The 27,741-nt window shown below is 38.5% G+C and overlaps 1 protein-coding gene across 1 annotated transcript in view; it reads right to left on the reverse strand.

Annotated features, from left to right (window-relative positions):
• FNDC3B (fibronectin type III domain containing 3B) overlaps positions 1–27,741 on the reverse strand; it is a 372,580-nt gene that overhangs the window by 288,456 nt on the left and 56,383 nt on the right. Inside the window, exon 2 of the mRNA XM_049774635.1 lies at positions 10,028–10,166. Within this exon, the coding sequence (XP_049630592.1) occupies positions 10,028–10,138 (111 nt within the window). The 5' untranslated portion in view covers positions 10,139–10,166. The remainder of the gene's footprint in view (positions 1–10,027; positions 10,167–27,741) is intronic.

A 27,741-nucleotide genomic window follows, 5' to 3' on the forward strand; every position in this document is an offset into this window, starting at 1 on the left:
ACTATAATAATTTAAAAACCATTATGATGTGGAAACCACCAGACCTAAGACTGCCACTATTGTGCAGTAAACCCTGCCATGCCAGTATTTTTCCTTAATCCTTTTTTATTTTTTTTAAGTCAGCTCAATTTCTGCCATTTGACGGATGCTTACTACATCTTGTATTTTATTATTATTGCCTTTGGCTAATTAAATTCTGAATTGTCTCTCAACCCAGACAACTCAGGGCTGTCATAATTATATATCATATACTGCAATTATTGTAGGTATCATATGTAACAATACTCTCTAATAATATGGCATCAACAGTTTTCTTTATGAGACAGCCTTTTTGTGAGCCATTGTAGTGTGTAAAATTGGAAAAGCTAAAACAGAGAGGACTGTAAAACTAGACCACAACCCTGTTCAAACTCACTTAAAAGACAAGTCCTTGAAGCAGCAATGATGCTTCAACTGCTCTGGATGAGGGGTACACATAATTTGTACTCCCACAAGTATATTTCTGAGAAATCAACATCAAGGGATAAGAGATGAATGCCAGACTGGAAGCCAACAGAGGACAAACAGAATAAGGACCATCTAAAGTTCCAGAAACCATAAAATATGCAGGCAGTTGGTCTGAGAACCAAGTGACAGCTCTTAGTGATAATACTATTCTCATAATGTATCTCATTCCATAAGCGGAAAACTAATTTCATCACAAATAAGGCCTGAACAGAAGTCCTAGACTTCACTTCATGTGTATTGTCTGTTCAGGTTTAGCCTCTCCCCACACTTCCCTAGCCTCCTCTGCTTGTCTGCCCACCAATCCGAAGGCCTAATCCATTCCAGAGCATGTTCCAATCAGTAATCAACAGCTTCACCTGTGCATGTAAAAATGCAGTCTGTATTTTAAAGGGTAAACTCTGCTTGTTGACCTCTAGACACTTCACTCCTTTAAGGCCACAGAAGTGTCCTACTCATTTTGTGTTATCAACACTAAATATGGTGCTGGAAGAGAAGGCCTTTGAGAAATGCTCTGAAAGCTAATCAAGGCCAACGAAAATATACAGAGGGTAAGGTGCTTTCCTTGAAAGTGGCCAAAATGAGCCCACCTGAAGCAATCCCTGAGTGCAGAGCCAGGAGTAAACTGTAGGCAACAGTGGGCGTGTCCCCAAAACAAAACACAACAAAATAAAATAAAATAAACCAATCTGTTTTTCAGTCACTCAGTCATAAATCTTACCTGCTCATTCTCCTTTCTACTCTAAACCTTAAAAAAGAGAAGCTGACCATATCTTGATACCAAAGACTTTTACAAATGTGAAAATAGAGAACATGACTGGCAGTTTACAATAATGACTCTACTAAAATCAATTTGCTCATGATAAATGTTTCTATATGTCATGAGGCTGAAGAGTCAGACTCAACCCTGAACTTCCCAGTACCTGGTTTTCAAACCTTACATTTTTTTGGTCTTCTTTTTTGGGCCACACCTGGTTGCGCCCAGCGGTTACTCCTGGCTCTTCATTCAGAAATCACTCCTGGCAGGCTCAGGGGACCAAATGGGATGCCAGAAATAGAACCCAGGTCAGGCACATGCAAAGCAAACACTGTGCTATTGCTCGGGCCCTCAAACCCAAATTTTGTGTTTTCAAAGCCAGCCTAAGTTTTCCTACTATCCTAATAAAAGTCTCTCAATAAGAGAGATTTCCCTGGAAGCCAGGGAAATTACTCAAAGGATATAGTTTGCAAATGAGAAACTTAGGTTTTCCAGCACCAAATGTTCCCCTGAACGCTGCTGGGTATGGTCTAAAAAGTTTCTCATGGGGGAAATAAAAATGTAAGATATCATTATCTATTGTTATTTAATAATATTAATTGCAGTCTCTTTTTTAACTGCCATTATTCTCTGAATATCTTTTTTCCCCTGTTGACCAACTTCCCCAAGAACTGTTTAGTCAATTGTTTTAAAACTGTATCAATTGTTTTAAAACTCTTTCTGGGTTCTCCTGACAGGGTAATGATCGGTATATTTCAAGAGAACAACCTGTGTAGAGAGAATTTGAACTACTGAATATAAGAAGAAAGCTGTCAGGGGAAAGTTATTAAGGAGATATCAACCACAACAGAAAAGGTCACTGGATTAGGGGGAGAAGAAAGAAGAACACTTGGTGTGGAACACAGGCCAGTGACAAGCAACTAAACGTGGAATGTTTTAATCTGTCTAATATGTTGTCTGGCAATGTGTACCCAAAAGAACGCTTCAAGAAAATCTGGGCCATGTACTCTCTTCTAGAGAAAAAAACATTTGCAAAAAATAAATGAACCAATGGGGGAGGGCAGAAGAACAGAGGGAACTCAATACTTAGTAAAATGATTTGCTAATGCTGACCAATAGGAAAGAAACAAAGTTAAGAGAGATAGGCATGGCTTTAACTTTAGCCTTTTTTTTTGGTCTTCCAAGGTAAGCTTGTTAGTATGTTATCCTTAGCTGGCATGAGACACTCTCAGTTTACAATTAAGGCTTCTACTTCCCGAAGAAGCAGCATTAGCAATTAGTATCTGGGAACTTAGAAATGAGGGAAAGTGCAAGAGGAAAAGAAATGCATTCAATATGACAAACATTTGCCAGATAACCATTATGTGCTACAAGCTGGTCTCAACAATGAAGACTGGAAGTTCCCCCAGCCTGCAAGCCTCTCATATATGTACACAGAGACACAGGAAGAATGTCGGAGTATCCATGGCACACCCTTCATAATGGTGTGTCAGAAAGGAAATTAGCAAACAGGTCAATTCTGTTAATACTTCTGCCCTCAACTTCACTGTTTTCTTCTTTGCAGGGTGAGTTTGGAGGCCATACCCAGAGGAACTTATTTCAAACTGTGCTTAGGAGTGATCCCTGGTGGTGCTCCAAGTAACATATATGGTGCTAGGAATCAATCTGGGATCAGCTGCATATAAGCCAAATAACTACTGGCTCTTTAACTGTTCAGATTACTGAAATAATGGAGTAATAGTAAAATTCAAAAATGGACTGGTACATAATTACTTATGATTTCAAAACTATTTGCTACATTTTTAAATTTCTAAGATGTGCTAAATAATAACAACTAATATGTAATTTTCAGGTTCTAGAAATGGTGACAAAGAGCAATTTCCTAATTTGTTAAGGAAGTACATACAGATAGTAATTCAGTAATTCAGATTGCCATGGAAAAATCAGATAGAAACCTGAGGAACAATGTGTAGTTACACATACTAAAGGAACTTTATTTAGCTGTGCTGATCAATTCAAAGATAGAAGAGATTCTAAGAGAAGCAGGATACTTTATTTCAAACTCAAAACTTCAAAGTAAAGCTGTTCAACTTCACCCTAGATAAATCTGAAACAGAATGAAAATGCAGCCACAAAAAAACTGGCAGTAACTGTTAAGTAACAGAAACAAGCCAAATGCCTATTAGCTAGTAAATAAATAAAATGGGGTCTACTCATACAAAATCTACTCATAGATTATCTAGCTTTATAGCTACTTAAAGGGCATGAAATACTGATCCATGCTAAGAGACAAATAAACCTTTAAAAAGAAATTTGGTGGGAGAGTCACACCCGTCAGCGCTCAGAAGTTACTCCTGGCTCAGAAATCGCTCCTGGCAGGCTATGGGGACCACATGAGCTGCTGGGATTCGAACCACTATCCTTCTGCGTCTAAGGCAAATGCCCTACCTCCATGCTATCTCTCCAGCCCCTAAACCTTTAAAATATTATGGCAAATGAAAGAAGACATCAAGCAAGTAATCAAATGACTTCGTCAATATCACGTGATGAGAAATGGTGATTCTCTACAAAGTATTTAGCAGTTGTCTAGGTAGCCCAAGAATGAGGAAACTGCTACAGAATATGTTTTTCTAGGTAGAAGTATCCTAAAATGAACTTTCATCATGATTGCACAACTCTGTGAACAATGACTAACCCAAACGACATGTATAGCATCATGTCATGTTCACTTCAAGGAAGTGAAATACAGACTTTGGAGACTAAATCTCAGTCAAGCTTTATACTGATGCTACTGTGCACTGTAGTATGATTATTGTCCTTACCATACTGGTTTTGGTTTTGGTTTTGGGTCACACCTGATGGTGCTCAGGTGTTACTTCTGGCTCTGCGCTCAGAAATCGTTCCTGACAGGCACAGGGGACCATATGGGATGCCAGGATTTGAACCACCATCCATCCTGAGTTGGCTGCATGCAAGACAAATGCCCTACCACTGTGCTATCTCGCCAGCCCCACCATACTAATTTTTTAGTTGAACTAAATTATTCTAAAGCTTCAATCATAATTAGGATGGCTTTTGGGGAGATATGGAGGTTTTTCACACTGTTCTCAATTAGCCCAGTGGTTCCCCCCATCAATGCTTGGCTAAGCAAGCCAGCAGTTCAATATATAAAGGTCAGAGGATGCCGTGCCATTCTGAACCCTGTGTGGCAGGAGACCCCAGAATGCTTGGGGCCTCCAGGGTCACATGCAGATGGTGACAGGAACTGAAGCAGGGTTGGGCACATGTCATGAATCCTAGCCCCTATACTATCTCTCTGGTCCACTTTTGTATTTTTAAGTAAAGGATCATCCTCTTTCTTCTGTCTATCTGAAATGACAAACCAATGTTTGAAACCTAGTAAGACTTTGGAAAAAATGAACATTAATAGTGCACCTTACTCAGAGAGCCAGAACAGAGCAGCTAATCGCACCAAGAACTAGATCGAATTAAATCCAGAAATCACCAAGACAGAAATAAGGAGGTGGAGGGCAGAGGGGAGTAAAGAGTTTTCTCATAACTGTGGAGGTTCTTTTGCATATATAGAAATGTTGAGAATGTCCTCCACACAGTTGTTAAAGATTAAGAACTCTGTAAACACATACAAGGTAAGGTTTACCATATCCACACTCACCAGCAGCAGCAGAGTCTCATGGCCAGTCCTCTGGACAAAAGGAGAATTTGAAAGGTGGGTAAAAATGCTACCTTCCTTAAAATACTACCCCTTAATGCTTGCAGTATAGTGCCTGTTGTGTCAATCACTGAATTCCACCCTGTGCCTCCAAAGGTCCATCATTCTATAGTTAAAAGGTGCTCATCCAGGGGCAATACATGAAAACCATCCAAAAATACCAATAGACTATTTTCTCAGGGGTGTGCTCTGGGTCCTGAGCCTGTCTACTGCATAGAACCAGGTACTATTTCAAGCAGTCTTTTTTTTTTCTTAATATAATTTTTATTTTGATCATAGTATCTTACATATTGTTGACAATAACATTTTAGGTACATATTTACATAAAATCAGGGGGGATTCCCATCACCAAATTGTCCTCCCTACACCTCTGTTTTTGTCCTACCTCCCATTTCCTCTTCCCTCACCCCCAGGGCGGCTAGAATATGTGGTCCCCTCTGTATCCAACCCACTACTTAGTAGTCTTGCACCTGTTTGGTCTTGATGCCTCCCTTATCTCCCCCTCTAACTGTAGGCAGGACTAGCTAGTTCAAGTTGCGTGGTTTTGCCGGAAAAAGAGAAGATATATAAACTGGGGTAAGAGTCTAATACTCCAAAAATGGGTGGAATCCTTCTAGAGGCTCTCATCATCGATTTGGGAGATGAAGGAGAAAAAGAAGGTGAAACACTCCACCAGTACCAAAAAAAAGCAGTCTCTTTTAACAGAGCCAGCAAATACCAATAGGGATCCAGCAAGTGTTCGACACTCAAGACAGTATCAGGCATCCAAACTGCTTGCATCCTCACTTTGGTCCTTGATATTTTGGTGACTCTCTGACTCATCCCTCCTTCCTCTCTGCTATATTTTTTTATCTCCATCATTTAAGATTTTGCTAGTTCCTTGGTCAGCCTAGCCCTTGTACCTTAATTCCCATTCTATGCACAGATCCTGAGGATGTCACATTTAACTAGGCCAATGTGAAGTGTAAGGATCCAAATGAAAGAGGAAAGGTTTGAGGAAATGAGAGAGATAAAGATAGAGTTGGTGTAGAGAGAAAGAGAATGAACAACTTCAGATACAAAGACTAATGCCTGGGGTGAGACACAGTGGAGGAAAAGCAAAATCAAAGCAGGCGAAAACACAGCTTGTTCTTGATGAGAGGGATATTCATAAATATTCTGCCCACTTAATAACTGTGCCCCATAAAAGGCAATATAGGGGTAAGGCCAATCTATTACTTGGCATGTATATACAAGTTCATGTTTCTACATCAAACAAGATTTTTAGAAAGACTGAAACCTTTCCCTCCCATTAGATTTTTTGTTTTTAGAATAAGAACATCTGCATTCTGAGAAAGCATGGCATCTGGGTGTTTAGAAAATGTGCAAAGAACTTTCCCTTTTTGAATGTAAAGATTCTCAGATAAAGTTAAAATGTAGTTTGTTAATCAAAATCAGTAAGCAGTTTCTGATTCAGCCTTGATTTACATCTAGAATAGAAAATGCCACAAGACCTTATAAGAAGTCCACTAACTTTAAAGTCACTTCTACATGCCAAAATAATAATAATAATAATAATAATAATAATAATAATAATAATAATAATAAAGCCTACTTCTGATGGAAAAATTGAAAAATCCTATGATTAAGGCTGAACAGACTGGTTCTTAAATTACTGAAAAATACTCTGTGAGAAACGAATTAAAAGAGAGTCATCAAAAATGTCACATTATGGGGCCCGGAGAGATAGCACAGCGGCGTTTGCCTTGCAAGCAGCCGATCCAGGACCAAAGGTGGTTGGTTCGAATCCCGGTGTCCCATATGGTCCCCCGTGCCTGCCAGGAGCTATTTCTGAGCAGACAGCCAGGAGTGACCCCTGAGCACTGCTGGGTGTGGCCCAAAAACCAAAAAAAAAAAAAAAATGTCACATTATAGTACAGATGGAATACTTCGCGTGCAAGAAAAAACTGAGCAGCAGACAACATTCAGGAGAACAGACTCAGTTTCTAAGTTTAGTTGTCAATGAAAACTTCATTCTTTTTCATTCTTCTACTTTGTAAAAATATGGAAGCCCACATGCTGTACCCTAAAACCATGGACCTTATAGGCACATCCTTGTGAGGCCAGAATACATTAGCGAGAAGCTACAGAGGACTAGCCACACAGGGCACAGCACGCTCTACACAAGACATTCCAGGTTAAAGAGGTAACTTGAAGCTGGCAGTGTTATGACAGTTTAAGTCCTCAGATCACTCAGCAGGAGTTCGATGTGGCAAGTGCTCTTCGAAGGGGCAAAATTAAAATCTAGTGGATATGCTCTGATGACTGAGACACTGACTTGAAATCCAACAGTGGGGTTGGAAATGAATACGTGTTTCCAGTAAATGCTCCTAGAATAAGCCGAGAAAAGTTGCTGACACCCCAGAAGGTGAGGGGCTACTAGAGCAGAAACTGGAGATGAAGAAAAATGGAGGGGCGATAGCAGGGGCACTACTTTAGAAATGCACTGTCATAAATAGGCACAGAAATATGACACAGTTACTAAAGGGGGTAAATGTTGCGTTAAGCAACAGTAAGTTCAAGTCAATGAAGATCTTATGTCTCACGAGGTGGGTAGGAGGGTTAGTTCTTATGTACTTATGACCAAGAAGACTAGTCTAGAGGAACTGATCCAGCTGAGAAAGAAGTCAAGAAGGAAGACACCTACAAGCAGTAAGGAAATAATATGAAATTTATTCAAATTACTGGGAACATACTGGATGTGCTTTGTTCATAAGAGGCTCAATCTAATAGAGGAGAAAGAGAGATAATAAATTATTAAGCAGCACAGTAAGACCCAATAAGGTCTAAACAAAGTATTAATGTACTATGATGGATAGAGTATCATTGTACTTAGCTAAATTCAGAGAGGGTATGCTGACATCACATGACTAACTTATTTCAATTATTAATATATCCTGAATAAATCTTTTTTTCAGCATTGTTTCCAACTCTACTTTTCATAAAATAATAGTGTTTGTACTTTTATTAGTGACAGGGAAGACATGGTGATTAGCATAATAAGTTGCAAGTACAAAATAAAATGTAATATAATAATATTATAGTTGAAAACAGTTATCTAAATCTAAATAAGAATAGGCATTAAACTATATTATTTGGTTATTTTGTTAGTGTTGTTCTTAGGCCATACCCAATGGTGCCCAGGGGTACTCTTGGCTTTGCACTCAGGTACACTTTTGGCAGACTCAGGGACCATATGAAATCTGAGGATCAAAAACCATTAGGCTGTGTTCAAGGCAAAACTCCTATTGACTATACTATCACTCTGGCTCTGTATTATGTGATTTGAATTTCCTTATTTATATAGATAAAAATAATATAACATCACTAATTGACTTTTATTGATTTATTTTGTGATAATTCTTTTTTTTTTTTTTTTTTTTTGGTTTTTGGTTTTTGGGTCACACTCGGCAGCGCTCAGGGGTTACTCCTGGCACTACGCTTAGAAATCGCTCCTGGCAGGCTCTGGGGACCATATGGGATACCGGGATTCAAACCGCCGTCCTTCTGCATGAAAGGCAAAAGCATTACCTCTATGCTATCTCTTGGCCCCTATTTTGTGATAATTCTATTTGCTACTCCTTAAAGCAATCTGAACTAAATTTGTTATGTGCCTACTATGGGAACAGACTGGTGAGTGGAAGGGAAATGCAACATTGGTGGAAGGAAGTTCACATTGCTCGTGGGAATAGTGTTATTATATTATATATTATATGCCTGAAATACGTATAATATGTGACAGCATGTTATATACTATATAATTTATTGTATTATAATATAATATATAAATGTATATTATATATAATAATATATAATTATATAATATCTAGTATTATATATTATATGCCTGAAACAAATGTATTATGCACTATGAAACTGTATTATTTACAACTCTGTAAATAAAGGTGTTGTAACAGAAATAAAATTTTTAAAAAAATATAGCACAGAGAATAATTTGTTCAATACAGGTCTGACTGAGCAAGCCCTATTTTTAGCCTCAAAAAAGAAATCTAATGTTATCAGAAATAAGTTTTTATTATGTATACATAAATATGTGTTCGCATGTGTGCCTGTATATGTGTGTTTGTGTGTGGTGGTGGGGATCAAATCCATATTTTCCCACGTGAGGCATGTGTTGACCACATTTCTGGCCCTTCTGATAATTTTTAAAAGCTTTCCGTGTCATTTAAAAAAAGTTAGTAAGATAAAAGAAAAAAAATTCCCAACTGGGGCCAGAGTGACAACATAGTAAGTATTGTTTGCCTTACACACAGCATACCCAGGTTTGATCCCTAGCATCCCATTTGGTCCCTCGAGCTTGCCAGGAGCAATTTCTAAATACAGTGCCAGAAGTAACCCCTGAATGTTATCAGGTGTTGCGTGAGTGAGTGAGTGAGTGAGTGAGTGAGTGAGTGAGTGAGTGAGTGAGTGAGTGAGTATAAATTTTCCCAACTATTAGATAAGTAAGTTAAGAAATAACTTACATTTAATATTAAGTAATGATCAAAAAGAGCCATTGTTTTTGAGCAGCAGGCTTTACATGAGGAGGAAACATTTCCAGGAGCAAAGGTGGGCTCAGAAGGGCTGATGCTGCTTCTCCAGGTCATCTTTGCCCCACCACAATTCCTGGCCTCACATGAAATCAAACTGAATCCACCCTCTGATCATCTAGTTCTGGCCAATCCAGCAAACTGGACAAGCACAATATATGATATGAGCAAACAGTCATTTTATTCCAGATACTTGCACATATTTTCAAAGTGATTCATTTCAAGAATCAGACATCTTGATGCTTTAAGAATATTAACTGGATGAGGTAGTTTGCTGTTCTCAAACAAAGAAATAAATAACATCCAGAATTTCTGATTAGCTAAAACTCACTTGAGGAAAAAACTTGCCACTTTCAAATCTAGACTTGGAATATCAGATAAAAACTGTTACTCAGTTAATGGTATCATCTAGATAGCGTGCCTAAAATCCTTTCCTACTGCACCAACCTGCTGAGCTGCATCTCCATTCACCATGTGAGGCATCATGGCTACCTCGCCGTTGAGCAATGGTGGCAGCTCCAGAGGGACTTGGTCGGTCATCATCATTGTGACATACATTCATGGAGAATTTCCCTCCACTGGTTTCCTGCAAAAGAACCACCATTTTGTTATAATTAAATAAAAAAGAACTAAAAGAGCACATTTACACATGCACACACAAATTAAAAACATTAAAAAATTAATAAGTCCAAGGGCTGGAGCAATACTACAGTGCACAGCGTACTTCCCTTGCATGCAGTTGACCCGAATTCATTGCCTGGTACTCCAGATGGTCCCCCGTGCCCACCAGGAGTGATCTCCGAGCACAAAGTTAGTAAAATAAGGCCCTGAGCACCAATGGTGTGACCCCAAAACAAAGCAGACAAAAAGTTAAATGTAGACCATCACCATCAAGTGAGCTGAAACTCAAATGATACTTATCACAGTACTGCTTTATTGGGTCAGATCCAAAGGCAAGAAAACAGTCTGAATTAGGAGACCCTAACCCTAATTCTAGAAGTAAACATTGAACACAACCAAGTATGGGGTTTTGTTTTGTTTTGTTTCGATTTTTTTGTTTTTGTGGATTTTGTTTGTTTGGTTGGTTTTTGTTTTGTTTTGTTTTTACTTTTTGGGTCACATTCTGTGATGCTCAGGGGTTACTCCTGGCTATGTGATCAGAAATTGCTCCTGGCAGGGCCGGAGCAGTGGTGCAAGCCATAAGGTGTCTGCCTTGCATGCACTAGCCTAGGACGGACCCCAATTCGATTCCCTGGCATCCCACATGGTCCCCCAAGCCTAGAGCGATTTCTGAGTGCATAGTCAGGAGTAACCCTTGAGCATCATCAGGTGGCCGAAAACAAGGAAGAAGGAAGGAAGGAAGGAAAGAAGGAAGGAAAGGAGGGAGGGAGGGAGGGAGGGAGGGAGGGAGGGAGGGAGGGAGGGAGGGAGGGAGGGAGGGAGGGAGGGGAAAGGAAGGAAGGAAGGAAGGAAGGAAGGAAGGAAGGAAGGAAGGAAGGAAGGAAGGAAGGAAGGAAGGAAGGAAGGAAGGAAGGAAGGAAGGAAGGAAGGAAGGAAGGAAGGAAGGAAAGTATGTGTTTTAAACATGAACTACCCTACTCCAAAGGATCTTTGAGATTAAGATGAAGTAACATTTTGAGAAGATAAAAGTATAAAACAAGCATAAAAAAGAAAGCTGTGTGGTATCATTATCTCCAAGGAAATCAGCAAAGCCAAAAGGAATGATCTATAAAACCAGTATTTCTCATTAATGAGGATCACAACACTGTTCAGAATCTGTTAATCCAAGCAAGTCAATAATAGCTAACTGCCTAAACTTCAATTGCCCTTCTGACTTTGCCATCAATGTGGTAATGAATCATGTTCTAATTCTCTCACTCCCATCATTCCATTATATTACGTTGTACCTGTTAAGTATTTGCATCTTTATCAGTTATTCACATTTTGAAATTTCCCATATCTCAGGTATTACCCATAGCAGTTTGTATAGAAGAAAAACAGATACCATTGTTTCCATAGAATAAGTAACTTTTTTGTTGTGTTTTGTTTTTTGGGCCACATCCAGTGACATTCAGGGGTTACTCCTGGCTATGCGCTCAGAAATTGCTCCTGGCTTGGGGGACCATATGGGACTCTGGGGGATCGAACCACGGTCTGTCCTAGGCTAGAGCGCAAGGCACACTCCTTACTGTGTGTGCCACCATTCCGGCCCCAGAATAAATAACTTTAAAGCAAGTATTCACAACAACACAAAGCTCACACTCATTCCATAATGGCTGCCAAGACATCTAGCTTTTCAATATAACAGCAGGAAAATAACAGTACACTCCTATTTTGAATTATAACTTGTTCTTTAAGAAGTATTTGCATAGCTTTCACTTATGCCTAAAATTTATGGAGCAAGAAGTTTAACAGCATAAACAGAGGATAAACACATGACTTTAAGTTCTCTCTAAAATAAACTCCCACATGTAGTTCACAGTGAAATTTTCCTCCATTCATAATAAGGTCTGCCAAATGTCAAATTCAAGGATACCTGGTCAATTGATTCTATAATACTCAATATCTAAATCAGATGAAATAGAAGTCAAATTCTTTAATGAATAGAGTTGTGAGAAATCAATTATTTCTCCTCATCTTTAAATGTATCTTTTCTGAATATTAAAATACTTCCTCAGCTCCAATCTCATCCAAAAGAAATGCCTTCTCCACAAGTATCAAATGATGCATAAAAGCCACCCAAGAGACTGTAAATGTTTTATTCTAAATTGGTAAAAATTTACACTATTTATTATAACCCCACTTGGAGGAACTAATTATTTTAAGCACCAAACAAGATGTCTTGTCCCAACTATGGAAGCACATTCTATAATAACAGGTCTTATAATTCAGTGTTAATAGTACTATCATGCTGTTTTATGAGGCAATTACTCAGTTCCTAAGCAAATAAAAGTACAAAATGCAAAGCCCAATAGTTCATCCTGATGAAAGAAACCAACTAGGAGAGTCCTATGGACACTCTACTGACTTCACAGTTTGATTCTGAATAAATCAAATGAGGAATTCTGCTGAATATCCACTTGGTTTTATTTTTAATATACAGTAGTGCACAGGAAAGAATGGCGCATCAAATAGGCTTATGTCTGAAGTGTAATGTTTTATTTAAATCTTCTTCAAAATTTCAAGATGGAGAAAGTAGAGCAATAATGTACAGTCAGGTTAAGTCTAAAGCTTCTAGGAGTAAAGCAGTTCCACAAGCCTTTCTATCTTGTTCACTCCTTCCTAAGGAAAGGTCCAAAGCACTTGCTGGTACAGATTATAGTTGTCTTCTATCCCCACCCCCCTTTCAATACTGAAGGCCAAAGCTCTCACAGTTCTAGTGATCTTCGACATAAGAATCAGGATGGAATCTGCTCTCCTTTACACAGCTCATAGGCAGTAAAAAAAGAATAAGTTGACAGCAGGCCTACTCCTGTCCTTTCCATCGCTAGTTTTTTCCACTAGACTAATGTGAAATGAATAATGATATAGCTCTGGAATTTGAGGGTAGGGATGTGGAAGAGAAAAGTCCTTCATAAATCAGAACTCTTCAGTCTGCTGCTATCCATGGTCCCTGTGGTTCAACTGAAAAAACTGATGGCTTTGTCATTATTAGTTAGGGTTGGAGACTTAAGTCCAGTTGAATAGCTATTTTATTTATATGTATTGTTTTTTGTGGAGGGAATGGGGAGAGCAGACAAGTATAGGGCATAAGATGATCATTTGATCTGCTATAAAATGTAGCCAGCATTCCTGATTCCCTGCCCCCAATACCAAAGAATATCTCAACAGCCCTATGTATTCTTTTATTTTATTTTATTTCTTTACTTTTGACTTTTGATCCACACCGGCAGCACTCAGGGATTACTCCTGGCCCTCTGCTTAGAAATCACTCCTAAAGGGCACAGGGGACCATATGGGATGCCAGGATTCAAACCACCTTTGGTCCAGGGTCAGCAGCTTGCAAAGCAAACACTCTACTGCTATGCTATCTCTCCTACCCTTCCTATGTGTTCTTAATGTTAATAATTTCATTTAAGAAATTTCCATTTGGCATATGTCAAACAAAGTAAGACTTTCTAACGAGCCCAGTCCCCCTAGGTAAAACATCCTTAAGCAGAAATGTGAGGCACAAATGAGAGATCTTAACTATAAATTCAGCAAATGTAGGAAAGGCCACAGAATAGGAGAGTTTGGAGATTCACATGACTGTAAAATCACCCAAAGAAACTGAATTCAACAGCACAAAAAAAGAACATTTTGATTGCATTTGAAAAGAGGCAAACTATTTTATTAAGACAAAGATGGCTAAGTCCTATTTCCTTTTTCCTACTAGATGATATATACTCCATTACACAGATGAACAGCCATTATTGCAGATTACTAGGAAGGAAGAAAGAAGAGGGAGTAGAGTCAACTAGACATACAATCTCTCCTTAGTCTACAGTGGAACTTGGAATCATCAAGCATTCCTAACCCTTCAGTTCAATAACAGAATGAGGCATTCTGTAATAGTGGAGAAAAAGGTGAAGATGAGTAAAATACTAAAAAGGACTACGAAAATGCAGTTTCACTCCTCTATAACCAAGTTCATAAATCCTCTTTCCTCTAGACAACCAGCATGCTTAATGCTTTGTGTTAAACCCTCTATGAGTTAACCAAAATTTATTCTAACTAGAATACAAAGAAAGTGTTCCACCTAAGTGAAACAGAATACAGAGCCAACAATGTTTAAATTTTCATTTCTATGTCCCACATCCATATGTTACATACTTGCATCTACCTATTATGCAAGGGCTATATGGAGAAAGCAATTAAACTACCTCTAAAGCATTGCCTACCAATTTGTCCCTTTAAATCATAAAGAAACAGAAATAATTTAGTGCCATGAACTATTAAAATGAACAAGAGTTGGGGGAATGCAATACAATAATTTTTAAAAATTGATGCAGCAGGCTGGAGCAATAGCACAGCGGTAAGGCCTTGCGCATGGCCAACACAGGATGCACCCTGGTTTGAATCCTGGCATCCTATATGGTCCTCTGAGTCTGCCAGAACAATTTCTGAGTGCAGAGCCAGGAGTAACCCCTCAGCATCACCAGGTGAGACCCAAAAACAAAAAAAAAATTTTTTTTTGATGCAGCATATAAAACTGAGGATATCAGAGTGAAGAGACAGGAAAGGCTTGTAAATTTCCCAAATGCAAAAGGAAAGAAAGTCAAATACTAAGATTGTAAACAGGGAAAACCACACCATATTCACAATGACAGTCAAAGAAGGTTCAGCCAGTCTAGGAGACTTGGGAAAGCCTGTCATACATACAGCAATCATCAAGTGGTGACTATTCTTCAAAGGTGAGTCTCCTCTGTTTTGACTGGTAACCCAGACAAAACTGCACATGTACCAACATAAACAGGCATGTCTCAACTGCACAGCTTTGAGGAGAAGGAGAAATTGTGAAATACCTAAGAGCTGACAACACTTTTTAAATCAAACTGAAAGAGGAAACCATGAATGTAGAGGGCTTGTTAGAAAACTGTTCACTCTGAGGACAAAATGGACTTTATTTGCAGTGACTCCGGATAAAAATTATGTGCTTTCTTTACTTCACTGTAAAATAGAATCTAGTAGGAATTACAGAAAAAAATGGCCCCAACACTTTTTTCTCAGTGATATATGTAGGATCTTTGCTTATAATACAGTGGCAAATAAGGTGATGAATCAAGAAGTTTCTGAAGCATTTTGGCTTAACCTAGACTGTGAAATGCATCCCTACTTTTGAGTTCTCGTGCTTGTTTTTTTTTTTTTTCTCTTCCTCATCAGGTAGTACCAAGAGTCACATGCTCCCTCAAATTTGAGGGCCCTATCCTATCTCTCCACCTCACAATTTCTTTGAGCAGGGAAATGGAATCTCTCGTTATGAACACCTCTACACACACATAGAGGATGGAAGTGGGGGGAAATGGTGGCAGAAAGGTTGCACTGGTGAAGAGAGATGTACTTTTTATAACTGAAACTCTATTATAAACATATTTGTAACCATGGTGCTTAAATAAGTATGTATTTAAAAAAAGAACTGCTCTTAAATTCTGCAGGCATCAACCTTTCCCCAAACACACAATGTAATTCTCTCTGACCAGTTCCAAAACAGCAGAGTAAAGTCGATTGCTTAAGGGGGGTCTGAGAAAGTTCATAAGACAACTGAACTCCTGCAACCATTCTTCCAGAATGGTTATTAAGCTTGGTTTTAGCTTTCCTCAGAAAACCACCTATTCCGGGGCCAGAGCAGTGGTACAGTCATAGGGCATTTGCCTTGCATGTGGCTGACCTAGGACAGAATGCAGTTCGACTCCCCCAGTGTCCCATATGCTCCCCCAATCCAGGGGCGATTTCTGAGCATAGCCAGGAGTAACCCCTGAACATTATTAGGTGTGGCCTAAAAACCAAAAAAAAATGGAGGAGGAGGAGGAGGAGAAGGAGGAGGAGGAGGAGGAGAGGAAGAAGAAGAAGAAGAAGAAGAAGAAGAAGAAGAAGAAGAAGAAGAAGAGGAAGAGGAGGAGGAGGAGGAGGAAGAAGAGGAGGAGGAGGAGGAAGAAGAGGAAGAGGAAGAAGAAGAGGAGGAGGAAGAAGAAAGAAGAAGAAAGAAGAAGAAAGAAGAAGAGGAAGAAGAAAGAAGGAAGAAGAAGAGGAGGAGGAGGAGGAGGAGAGGAAGAGGAAGAAGAGGAAGAAAAGGAGGGGGAGGAAGAAGAAGAAGAAGAACAACAACAACAACAACAAACAACTGAGGCAAGTGTAGGTCTTAGCAACAGTTATTTTAACTGAGGAGTCCAAAGCCCCCCTTAACTTCAGGTAGTAAGAAACTGAACAGGGGGCCAGAGAGATAGCATGGAGGTTAAGGTGTTTGCCTTGCATATAGAAGGATGGTGGTTTGAAACCTGGCATCCCATATGGTCCCCCAAACCTGCCAGGAGCGATTTCTGAGCATAGAGCCAGGAGTAACCCTTGAGTGCTGCTGGGTATGACTCCAAAACAAAACAAAACAAAAATTAAAAAAAAAAAAAGAAACTGAACAAAAAAACAAAGAGTATACTATAGTCTGAGCACACCTTCTTAAATAGACTGAGAGATTCCATGTTGAACCCACATCCTAATTGGAGGGAGCCAATTCTGGATCAGTACTCGTGCTGCACCCTCTATGGAGTTGTGGGGGTGGGGGAGATGGGGGTAATCTTACAGACTTTTTCTGACTCAGTATCCAACTGAATTGTTGCTAGCTCATTTTCAGCATTTGTTTCATCTGGTATATTAATCTCAGCAAGCTCAAAAAAATCCTCTATTTCTCTTACTTACATACTTCCACCCTGAACATTCTATGTAAGAAAAATCATCTAAGTAAAATGTAAGCAAAAAACAAGGGCCAGAATGATAGCAAAGCTGGAAGGGCATTTGCCTCACATTGCTGATCTGTGTTTGATCCTCGACATCCCACATGGTCCTATAAGCCTGCCAGAAGTAATCCCTGACCACTGCCAAATGTGGTCCAAAAACCAAACAAACAAATAATAAAAAAAAAAAAACTACTGAACAAAGAGCAATAACAATCCCTGTTTTTTTAATGCCAAAGAAATCTAATTTTACAGCTGAGTTCTATAAAGCAATGGAAGAAAGGCTCTTGCCATGGCTTGCCACTTGAATGAAAGGAGGAGTGGCGATAACTAACTGTTCATGCAGAAAAACCTCGAGACATGAGCAGTACCTGGAGGTATGCATCCACCTGATTGGCTGGTTGAGGTACAAATAGTCTGGAATTTATCTTTCTTGTCTGATATGAATTCATTAGTGAAGTTAAATCACAGCCACCTAAAAACATTCTCAAACGCAAAAATATTCTGGCTTTTCAGATGCAATTATAAATATGAGATTTCAGTGGCAACATTTCAATTGTTTCAATTTAGAGAAGTTCTATGAAAAGTCAGATTTCTTACATTATGAGCTCTACTATCAACACTTCAGATGAAAATAAAATAAATAATGGTGAGTGATTTAAGCAAAAATTAGCCTGTGTGTTCAGAGAGCAAGCATGGAGGAATACATGCCCTGCCTTCTAGAATAGTAGGGGTCAGGCACGCCTCAATGGCAACTGCCTCCCAGGCATGAGGCTACAAGTTCAATGCCTGGCACCACTCCAAATGCTCAGTAGGATCCTGGTGGCACTGGCAGTTGAGAGCCCCTTCTCCATATACATGTCCTTCAGAAGCAAGGCAACCAGTGTGCAGTTCCCAGGCAGTGAAACAACAAATGATGAGGAATCAGGAGAGAAGAATGCATAGGTATCTTTGTTTTTCACTATGGAGTTGCCCAAAGGACAAATTATAGATATGTCTAAACTCAAAACTTCTAAATCAGGAAGGCTTTGTTGGGTGCGGTGGGAGAGGGAGATTTCATAGCTAAGGATTATAGGCAAATAGTATAGAAGTTGTTTCATCAGTTGATTTACCTGACTTTAGAAAGACTGTGTCCGGGGCCGGGTAGGTGGCGCTGGAGGTAAGGTGTCTGCCTTGCAAGCGCTAGCCAAGGAAGGACCGCGGTTCGATCCCCGGCGTCCCATATGGTCCCCCCAAGCCAGGGGCGATTTCTGAGCACATAGCCAGGAGTAACCCCTGAGCGTCAAATGGGTGTGGCCAAAAAAAAAAAAAAAAAAAAAAGAAAGACTGTGTCCATAGCCCCCAACATACCATAAATCCTTAGAAATATAAAAACTAGGGACCAGAGCGATATCGTAGCAGTAGGGTGTCTGCCTTGCATGCAGCTGACCCAGGACCTGGGTTTGATCCCTGACGTCCCATATGGTCCCCCGAGCCAGAAGCGATTTCTGAGCGCATTGCCAGGAGTATCCCCTGAGCTTCACTGGGTGTGGCCCAATTTTAAGAAATAAAAAAAAAGAAAAAGGAATATAAAAACTAAAGATTTGTTTAAAGTTTCAAACGTCGGCCCCACATCCATATGTAAATAACAGCTCCATTCCACAATATTAACCACAGGGAAAGAGAGACCATCTACAGAAAGAGATAACCAGATGAAGATGATTTGCTTTTATTCAGCCAGTACCTACATATTGTGACTCAACTCTAGACTAAGGAAGCCCAGTGCACAATAAATCTCACATCCTTGACATTTTGAGGATGTCAATCCAGCATCTTACAAGGATATATCCCAACTTATGAGCCTTATTTTCATATACACTCAAGCTAACTTTGCCACATATTTTGTTTAGGGATGAGAATAACAGAAAGCATGTTGGTGTTTGGTGAAATCTGGACATGTGTGACTGTGTTTCATTATCTTTTGAACAGAAGATTGAGAAAGAGTCCAGAAAAAAATTTAAGAGTGGAAAGGATATGTATTAAAGCCCCCTCTAGCTCTTTATGACTTCCCACCTTCCCACCAAGGTGGGAAAGTTGACAAAGGTAAAATTAAAATCAGGAGACGCTCTCCTTTTTCAAACACCAGAATTTCACTTCTTAGCCAGGCATTACCCTCTCTCAGAAGCCTGGAATCTCAAGCACCTTGACAGTCCCAGCTTTTACATACGTCAGGGCTAGCGTTAATGGGATTCCAATAGAGGTTCTCTAAGTCTCAGCCTTGTGATTTGTTTTTTCCTTTTTAGTCTACAGTTGGTATTATTTTAACACCACTTCTGGATTCCCCTTAAGTGAAATCCAAATGTTGTATTGCTTTGTTATCAATATTTATGAATTAAACGCATGTTTGTGTAACAACTAGGTACTTAAAAACTAAGGCTAAGATTAGTGAACTAATTTGCCTAATGACAGTGAGGTGATCAAATAAGTCAATACTGTTCCTTCACCAGCAGATTGCTGCATCTAAGAATCTGGCAATGAAACCCACAAGTGAAATGATAATGAAAAAAAAAACTGGTTACTGAGTTATAAAAATAAATAAAACTAAACTAAAAACAAAATAAATAAATAAAATTTAAAATATAGTAATTTTCTTATTTTAGTTTAATAAAAATGAAAGTACATTTCCTCCTTATCCAGTTTCCAGTTCACCTGCATAATAAAGTCAATAACTGGGATATTGATAAATTCTCACCTAGACAGAGATTTAACAATTTCTAGAGCAGTCTTTTGTCTTACTGGGGTTTGGGGGTTACACTGAGTGTAACTCAGGGATCATGTCTGGCATGCTCAGGGAACCACACTGATAACATGGATTAAACCATGACCAGGCATATAGAAGATAAGACCCTTACTTATTGTACTATCTCTCCAGGCCCATCCATGGCAACTTTTATTTAAATATGTCATGACTAAACATACAAAGAGACAAGAGGCTCAAGAAATAGTACAGCAAGTAAAAAGTTTACCTTGCATGTAGTTGATCCTGATTCAGTCCCTGGCACCACATATGATCCTGAAACACTACCAGGAATGAACCTTTAGCAGAGTCAGGAGTAATAGCTGAGAACCTCCAGTTATGGCCCAAACCCACCCTCCACCAAAAAAAATTTTTTGGCATAAAGTGTTTGAGTCTATTATTTTTAACTATGTTAGAAACTTTTTCCTCAAAATTAAAAATATTAAATAGAAATGCCCAAAAAGTACCTTCTAAGATAATCTTCAACAAAGATAATCATCTATTGTGTTAACTAAGTACCCACCATGTGCCAGGTGCTGACCGAGAATTCTAAGATTAAATGCATTAGACTGAAATGCTATACGGAGTAATAAAAACCAAATCCATGTCCATCTGACAAAAACACACAAAGTCCAGAGACCTCCGTGCTCTTTGAAACCTTTCATCTCAGATAAGCCCCAATGTCTAAATTTGGTTTACCAGCTGTGATATCTATTCTAGTCTTAAGTGTTCCAGAAAGAGTTCACCTTCAAAATATGTCCCCATCTCAATCTTCATTTCTCATTAGCCAGGAGAACATTATAATGGTTGTTCTAATCAGCTCAGATGAAATTCTATTATTTATCTTACTAATTTAGTTTTGTTTAATAAATAGATGTTACAGAAAACTCATTGCCAGTAGAAAATAATCCTTGGGGCCGGGCGGTGGTGCTAGAGGTAAGGTGCCTGCCTTGCCTGCGCTAGCCTAGGACGGACAGCGGTTCGATCCCCCGGCGTCCCATATGGTCCCCCAAGCCAGGAGCGACTTCTGAGCGCATAGCCAGGAGTAACCCCTGAGTGTTACCGGGTGTGGCCCAAAAACCAAAAAAAAAAAAAAAAAAAAAGAAAATAATCCTTATGTGCATTTCAGAAATTTCTAACATTTCAGTACTAATTTCTAATGTTATTTCTTTTTCTATTAATGATGTTTCTTTCAACACCCTACGGTAGGTGGTTGTTATAAGAATAGTATATAATACTCTGAAAATACGTTATTTCCTGAAAAATCATGACAATTGATCACATTTTCATAAGCAATTCTGTATTTCACTGTGAGTGAACACAAAGCAAACACCAGGCATTCCTCACAACTTATAAGGGACTAACAAAGAAAATTCTCATAAGCAAATAAATTAGTAGGTACAAATACAACAAGTAAGAATGCATTTAGTTTTTCAGATTAGTCGATTAAAATAAAATGTGAACATGTGGTGTGTACATAACCAATCATAAATAAAAATAACACTTCTGAACACAATAATGTGGAATTCTTAGAAATCTTTCTTTCATGGTTAAAAATCATAAACTATAGAGAATTAAGATTTATTTTAATAGAAAAAATGATAATTGGCGAATGCATCGTTCATACACAACAGATCAATCCAATGTTTGAAAGCCTGGTATTTGCTATATTCTAAACACTATCTGTGAATTTGATGACATCATTAATTACAATAATATAAAAGGTTCATGTGTTCCTGTATGTAATGACTAGTTAAATTAATTAAGTTAAATGCTCTGCACTAGATACTCCTTTGTGCTGAAATTATGCAAATACTAAATTTAGGAAGTTCTCTAATGGACTTAAAAATCTTCCCAGAAAAAAATCATTTTAGATTTCTATTTATGCAAATAAAATATTCTCTAAATCCATTTCTCTATTTCTCCTCATGTTAAAACATGAAACACACACAATGTCTCAGTTAGTATATCGCTAAAATATTCAGAATCAAAAGAATAAAAAATATTCATAACATTTTTGAATAGTTGTGAATAGTTTGAATAGTTTTAAATAGTTGTGGCCACATAAGCCCTATCACTATTATCTCATCACTGCCCAAGGATCCCCTCACACACACTCCACATTGAGAACTGCTATTCTACACCAATCTGTTTTTAAATTTAAAATATGCTTGCAGCCAAGGAGATATCTTAAAAGGATAGAGCACTTGTGCAGGAACCCTGAGTTTAATGCTCAGCACTGTGTGGACCCTTGAGCACCGTAAGTTTAAATTCAATTGCTAGCAAGCAAAGATCAGTTACAATATTTTATCCTCTGAATAATTTACCTGATAGGGTAACAAAAATCATCCTGACCCAAAAGAAGAGTTCTCTAGATTCTAACATAGATTCCTCTTTCTAAGGCTATTTGGGACCCTCTGGTGAAATCAACTGCAATGAATGCTGGAAAAATAGCTAAAACACCCAAACTGTTCCAGTTCAAAGGGTTCCAGCTCAGTCCACCCATGGACTAAGAATCTGAGTAAACATGTTTACAACGGAGTTTACTGTTTACAACGTTTGTGATAGTGACGTTTGTGCTAAATCCAAGTGATGTTTCTCAAAAGTCGAGCTTTCTTGCCCAACTGGGCCCTCCCCAGGCAAGACTATTAAGAAACTGATATGTTAATTAGGGAAGCTCCTAGGGTAAAGAGAAAGCACCCAAGAGGTAACCTGTGAGTGTGACCTGTATGAGTGAGTGATTATGAGTAATGATGGAAACCATAGACAGGCCCAACCAGGCAACTGGATTTTACAGGAAAAACACCCAAGAGTACTGGGTGTCACCAATGAGAAATTTCAGTAAATCTGTCATTGGAACGCTAAAGGACAAGATAGAAGTAGGTAAAGGGCTTCCACTTATTTGGCAGAGCACCCAAGGGAAAGGGGACACAGAAGTGACCTCCCATTCAACTGTCAAAGGACTGATACACAAGAGCTGAGCCCACTTCCAGAGATATAAGTGGTCGCAGAGGGACCACTGGTGAAGGAACCTATGTAATATCGTTAGACTTAGGGTTTAGATAGTGTATGGTTGAATACCAAATAATAAAAGTATGATTACATGATATAATCAGCCTGGTCACTGTGTCAGTGCTCACTGCCAATTCCATCCATTCCTGCTCCCATCATCAATTAATTGGTTAAAATTTTTAGGGAAGAAATAGTAGAAGGCTTGTTTTACAAAACCTGATGCTTTGCCTATAGACAACCAAAAACTGCTGAGGAGAGTTAAAAATAGCTTCTGAGTACCCACTCGGAAGTTTTTAGGGTATGGCCCTAAAAGCAAACAAAAATTAGAATGCAGATGTTGAACATCGGTGCTGCCCTGATGGGACTATAAACTGGAGTTTAGGAGCTGACTATGGCATGTGTGACTTGAATAAATCAAGTCCCATTCCAAGAAGATTCTATTCTATCTTCCACCATAATCAGATTTATGCTGCAATTTAAAGCACATGACCAACACCAGGGAAATAAAAACAAATCATTCTGTTTTGCCACTCTCAGTAAGAAAGCTGTCTGTTCTGAACTATTTTTTTTTAATGTCTTTGGGTTCTTCACTTACTACTTAGTACACACAGATTTGAAATCCAGAGATAATCAGTTCTAGGGGTTTTGAGGGTCACTAATTTTATTTGCTTTTTTCAGTCTATATTATGTCTTTCACACAAGACATAATAGAAGAACCTAGAAGGAGAACTCAAAAAATGAAAAACTCAAGTTTCAAATAGAGTAATTAATAAGACAATGAATTTCATAGACAAATTAACAAACTCGAAATAAGCCAGTTTATTGATTTGCATTCAGCTAATACTGTCAGATAAAAGACTTCCCCTTTATTTTTAAAAATAGACTAAGAAGTATACTAATTTTCCACTTGCTATAAATAAGTAGAACTCCAAGGGCCTTCTTGGAGGGACTACTTGAGTCTGCCCTTGAGCAGAATGTGTATCTACATTGCCCAGAGGCCGCATTATGTGCTGGTGGGAAACCACTTCTCACAGACCTCCCATTCAGCCCAGAGCTCCACAATAGGTACCCATACAGGAAGCGGGCCATAATAAGCAGTGTACCTCTGGTTATTCTGGAGAGAATTTTTCAAGTGAGTGGGATGGTTGACCCCTATAAATGCCACTTTCACAGGCCCAAACTGCCTACACTTCAGAGCCCACAATACTAGAGTTGTCCCCAAATTTCCCCAGAGTTCTTTCCAAGGTGAAAAGGAAATTGTCAATAATTTCATTTTATTTTTTCTAGCTAATCTCATAGGCCATCCATTAATTTAGGGAAAAATATAAAATCACAGTTACAAAATTTTCTTCAAACTGTAAAATACTTCAGAAAACTAGTACCTTTTCAAACTAAAAGAACGAATTTAATATTGAATGCAATTTTAAAAGTCAGAACTTTAAAGGTCATTTCATTATCTCTACCAAAAAATATGGTTCCTTGAATACTGGCCGTCATTTTAACTGCCAAGCAAAATAATAAAAATACACTCAGCAAAGAGAAAAACTTTCACAATCATATCAATAATAAGAAATTAGAACTGATGGCAACCATATATATATATTTATCACCAAATCTATCAACTCATAGTTAAAAATGTAATTTAAAAATAGTCTGTCAAGGGCCCGGAGAGATAGCACAGCGGTGTTTGCCTTGCAAGCAGCCGATCCAGAACCAAAGGTGGTTGGTTCAAATCCCGGCATCCCATATGGTCCCCCGTGCCTGCCAGGAGCTATTTCTGAGCAGACAGCCAGGAGTAACCCCTGAGCACCGCCGGGTGTGGCCCAAAAACCAAAAACAAAACAAACAAAAAAAAACACAAAAAAACAACATAATAAAAATAGTCTGTCAATTCAATACTAGACTACTAGTTTTTTCCTTCCTATTTGAAAACGTTAAAAAAAAACACACACACACACAACCTGTTAAGAATGTGCTGATTAAATTCTCTATACACCAATTTCACAGCTATAAAATCTGAGAAACTTTTCTCAGTGTAAGAGCTGCTTCCTGACTCAGAGAATTAAAAAAAAAAAAAAAAAGGAGCTGTTTCCTATAGTCATCATTTTAGGGCATTAAAAATGTAATATTAAGGCAAAGGGCAACTCCTCTGGCCTCTTTATCTCATTTCTCTAATTGAAGAATTAGACTCCATGATTTAAGTCCCTACCAGCTTTAATCCATTTTAGTACAGCAACTAAGAATATTGAAATTAGCACGTACCTCTAAAGAGTTTAAGTCTAATTACTTTAAGCAATTACTATAAAATAAAACTACAGCTAACCATAAATAATACCACTTACCAATTTTAAGACATCACTTCTGCAATATAGAAATATCACATGTAAATGCACATACAGTGTTTAGTGAGATGTACAGAATGTATGTACATATATTTATATATATAAAACAGTTAAAAATATTAAATCAAGTACTAAAAATGTTAGTAAGAATTAACCTGTGGGTGATAGAATGATAAATTATTCCTTTGTATTATTTTTTTAATTTCCTATAATACACTATAATTTCACTTGAGTTTGGTTTAGGTTTTGGACAACACCAGTTATAATGCAAAACTATAAGTGCCATAGTGCCAGAGAGATAGGTGGGTAAAGTTTTGGCATTGCACATAGCTGATCCAGATTTGAATCCTGACACTTCCTACCATATATACTCGAGTATAAGCTGACCCCCCCCCCTAATTTTACCCTAAAAACTGGGGAAACAGTGACTCGAGTATAAGCTTGGAAAATGCAGCAGCCACTGGTAAATTTCAAAAATAAAAATATATACCCAAAATAATTACAATAATTAAGGAATCAGTAAGTTAAATGTCTTTCAATATGTATTGCTAAAGAAAAACTGTAAACTAGCAACAATAACTTTAAAACTTTAAATAAAGTGAGGAAAACCGTAGCTTAACAGGTAATCAAGTTAAACCACAAAGGTTAAAATCCTTCAAAACTGGATTCTTCCTCCTCCTCATCTGTATGTCCAAACAGAGCTTTAGCTGTATCTGATGTGAGGGTGTCAGCAAAGACAGAGTCATCATCACTGAGTTCACAGATATCATCGTCATTGCTGTTGGTCTCATACAAAGCACAGAATATTGTGGGTGAAATAGTTCAGTGGCATATAGTTCAGTTCAGCAACCTTACCTCTTTAGCTCAGCCCAACTTGTGGACTGAACTGAAGCACCGCCCCCTTCAGCAGACACTGAAGACAACTGGAGAATACATGCATTTGATTTGGTGCATGCACATCAAATCAAATAACCTGTATGACTCAAATATAAGCCGGGTTTGGGGTTTTCAGCACAAATTTTGTGCTGGAAAAACTCGACTTATACTCGAGTGTATAGGTATAGTCCTGAATCCGACCATGACTGATCCATTAATACAGAACCAGAAGTAAGCTGGAGCACCAAGGGATGTGCCCTCACTCAAAAAGAAATAAAAGTTAATAAGCTAAATGCACATAATTCAACTTACTTTGCACCATGTAATTATGTTTTCTGATGTTTTTCTTTGAGGAGGTAGGTTTGAGTCATACCACAAAGTCCTTAGGTACTATTAAACCATATGTGGTGCCAGGATCAAATTGGTTTTTCACATGCAGTGCAGGTATCATGTACATAAGTTTGGGTTTTTGTTTTTCTTTGGGATTCTAACCAGCAATGCTCAGGGCTTACTCTTGGATTTGTGCTCAAAGATCACTCTTGGCAGGGCTCAGGGAAGCATATGAAGTGTCAAGGATTGAACCCAACCTAAGTCAGCCTCAAGGAGGGCAAGCACCTTACCACTGTACTATATCTCTGGCCCACTTTCCTGTATTAATTTTCTTGCCCCTGGTTAGCTTTGTGACAAAGCACTTTCAATACAACATAGAGACCTAAAAGTTTGTTCAGTCTCACAAACATAGTTTTCCCCATTCCACTCCAGGGACAGAGTGGGAAATAACAATGGAAGAACATCAGTGGTTAAATTATAGGTTTGATAACATTTACAAATCTGCCCTGGGGTCATGCTTGTTGAGTAATCTCTAGATTAGGCATGCTCACTAGGCCCAACCCAGTTTTTTAAAAGAGGAGAAAGGAAAGGCAGGTTCCCCAGCATTTGTTTTTTCCACACACATTTATTGTGTGTTTTTGTTTGGTTGGTTTTTAGATAACAAGGGCTCCAAAAATATCTTGTTTCCACTGCCAAAATAAATCATACCTTCTGGGTGGAGAACTCTGCCAATCAAGTGAGTGTCATCAAAGATAAACTAGCAGAAGTCTGTTAGCTACTAGTTAGCAGTGATAAGTAGGGGAGTCCCTAACACAAGATCTTTTAAACATTGGTTAGGATAAGTAGAGGGTGGGCTAGGAGTTCCCTCAGGGGTGGCATGCTTCCTCCCCAAAGGAACAGTCAACATCCACTCTTATCTGTGGGTTCTCATTAACCCATTCTGTAACCCAAAACCATCTAGAAAGAATTGTCTCTGGGACAGAGAGATATAACACAGCCAGGAGTTCATTTGCCTTATAGGCAGCCAACCCACTTGGATCCTCAGCAACCCATTTGGTCCCCAGAACTGAGTGCAGAGCCAGAAAAGCCCTGAGCACTAAGGTGTGGCTAAAAAACAAAAACAAAAAAACAAAAAAATTGTCTCTAATTTTTATTTACACATCCCCATATATAATTAGCATATAACCCATGTTATTTGAGGAACCCAGAAATATAGAAGGCAGGAAGTTTTGATCATTCACAATTGCATCGCCCAAAAAATGGTGCTAAGATGTTTCAGCTTTTTCTAACCAAGTGAAATCTCTAACATCAGAAGGCTGCAAATTACAAGGCACAATTAAATCTGCTATGTAATATCTGAAACAAATTTCAAATTTAGGTCTAATATTTCACAACTGTAGC

The sequence above is a fragment of the Suncus etruscus genome, chromosome 6, assembly GCF_024139225.1.
Source record: "Suncus etruscus isolate mSunEtr1 chromosome 6, mSunEtr1.pri.cur, whole genome shotgun sequence".
NCBI lineage: Eukaryota > Metazoa > Chordata > Mammalia > Eulipotyphla > Soricidae > Suncus > Suncus etruscus.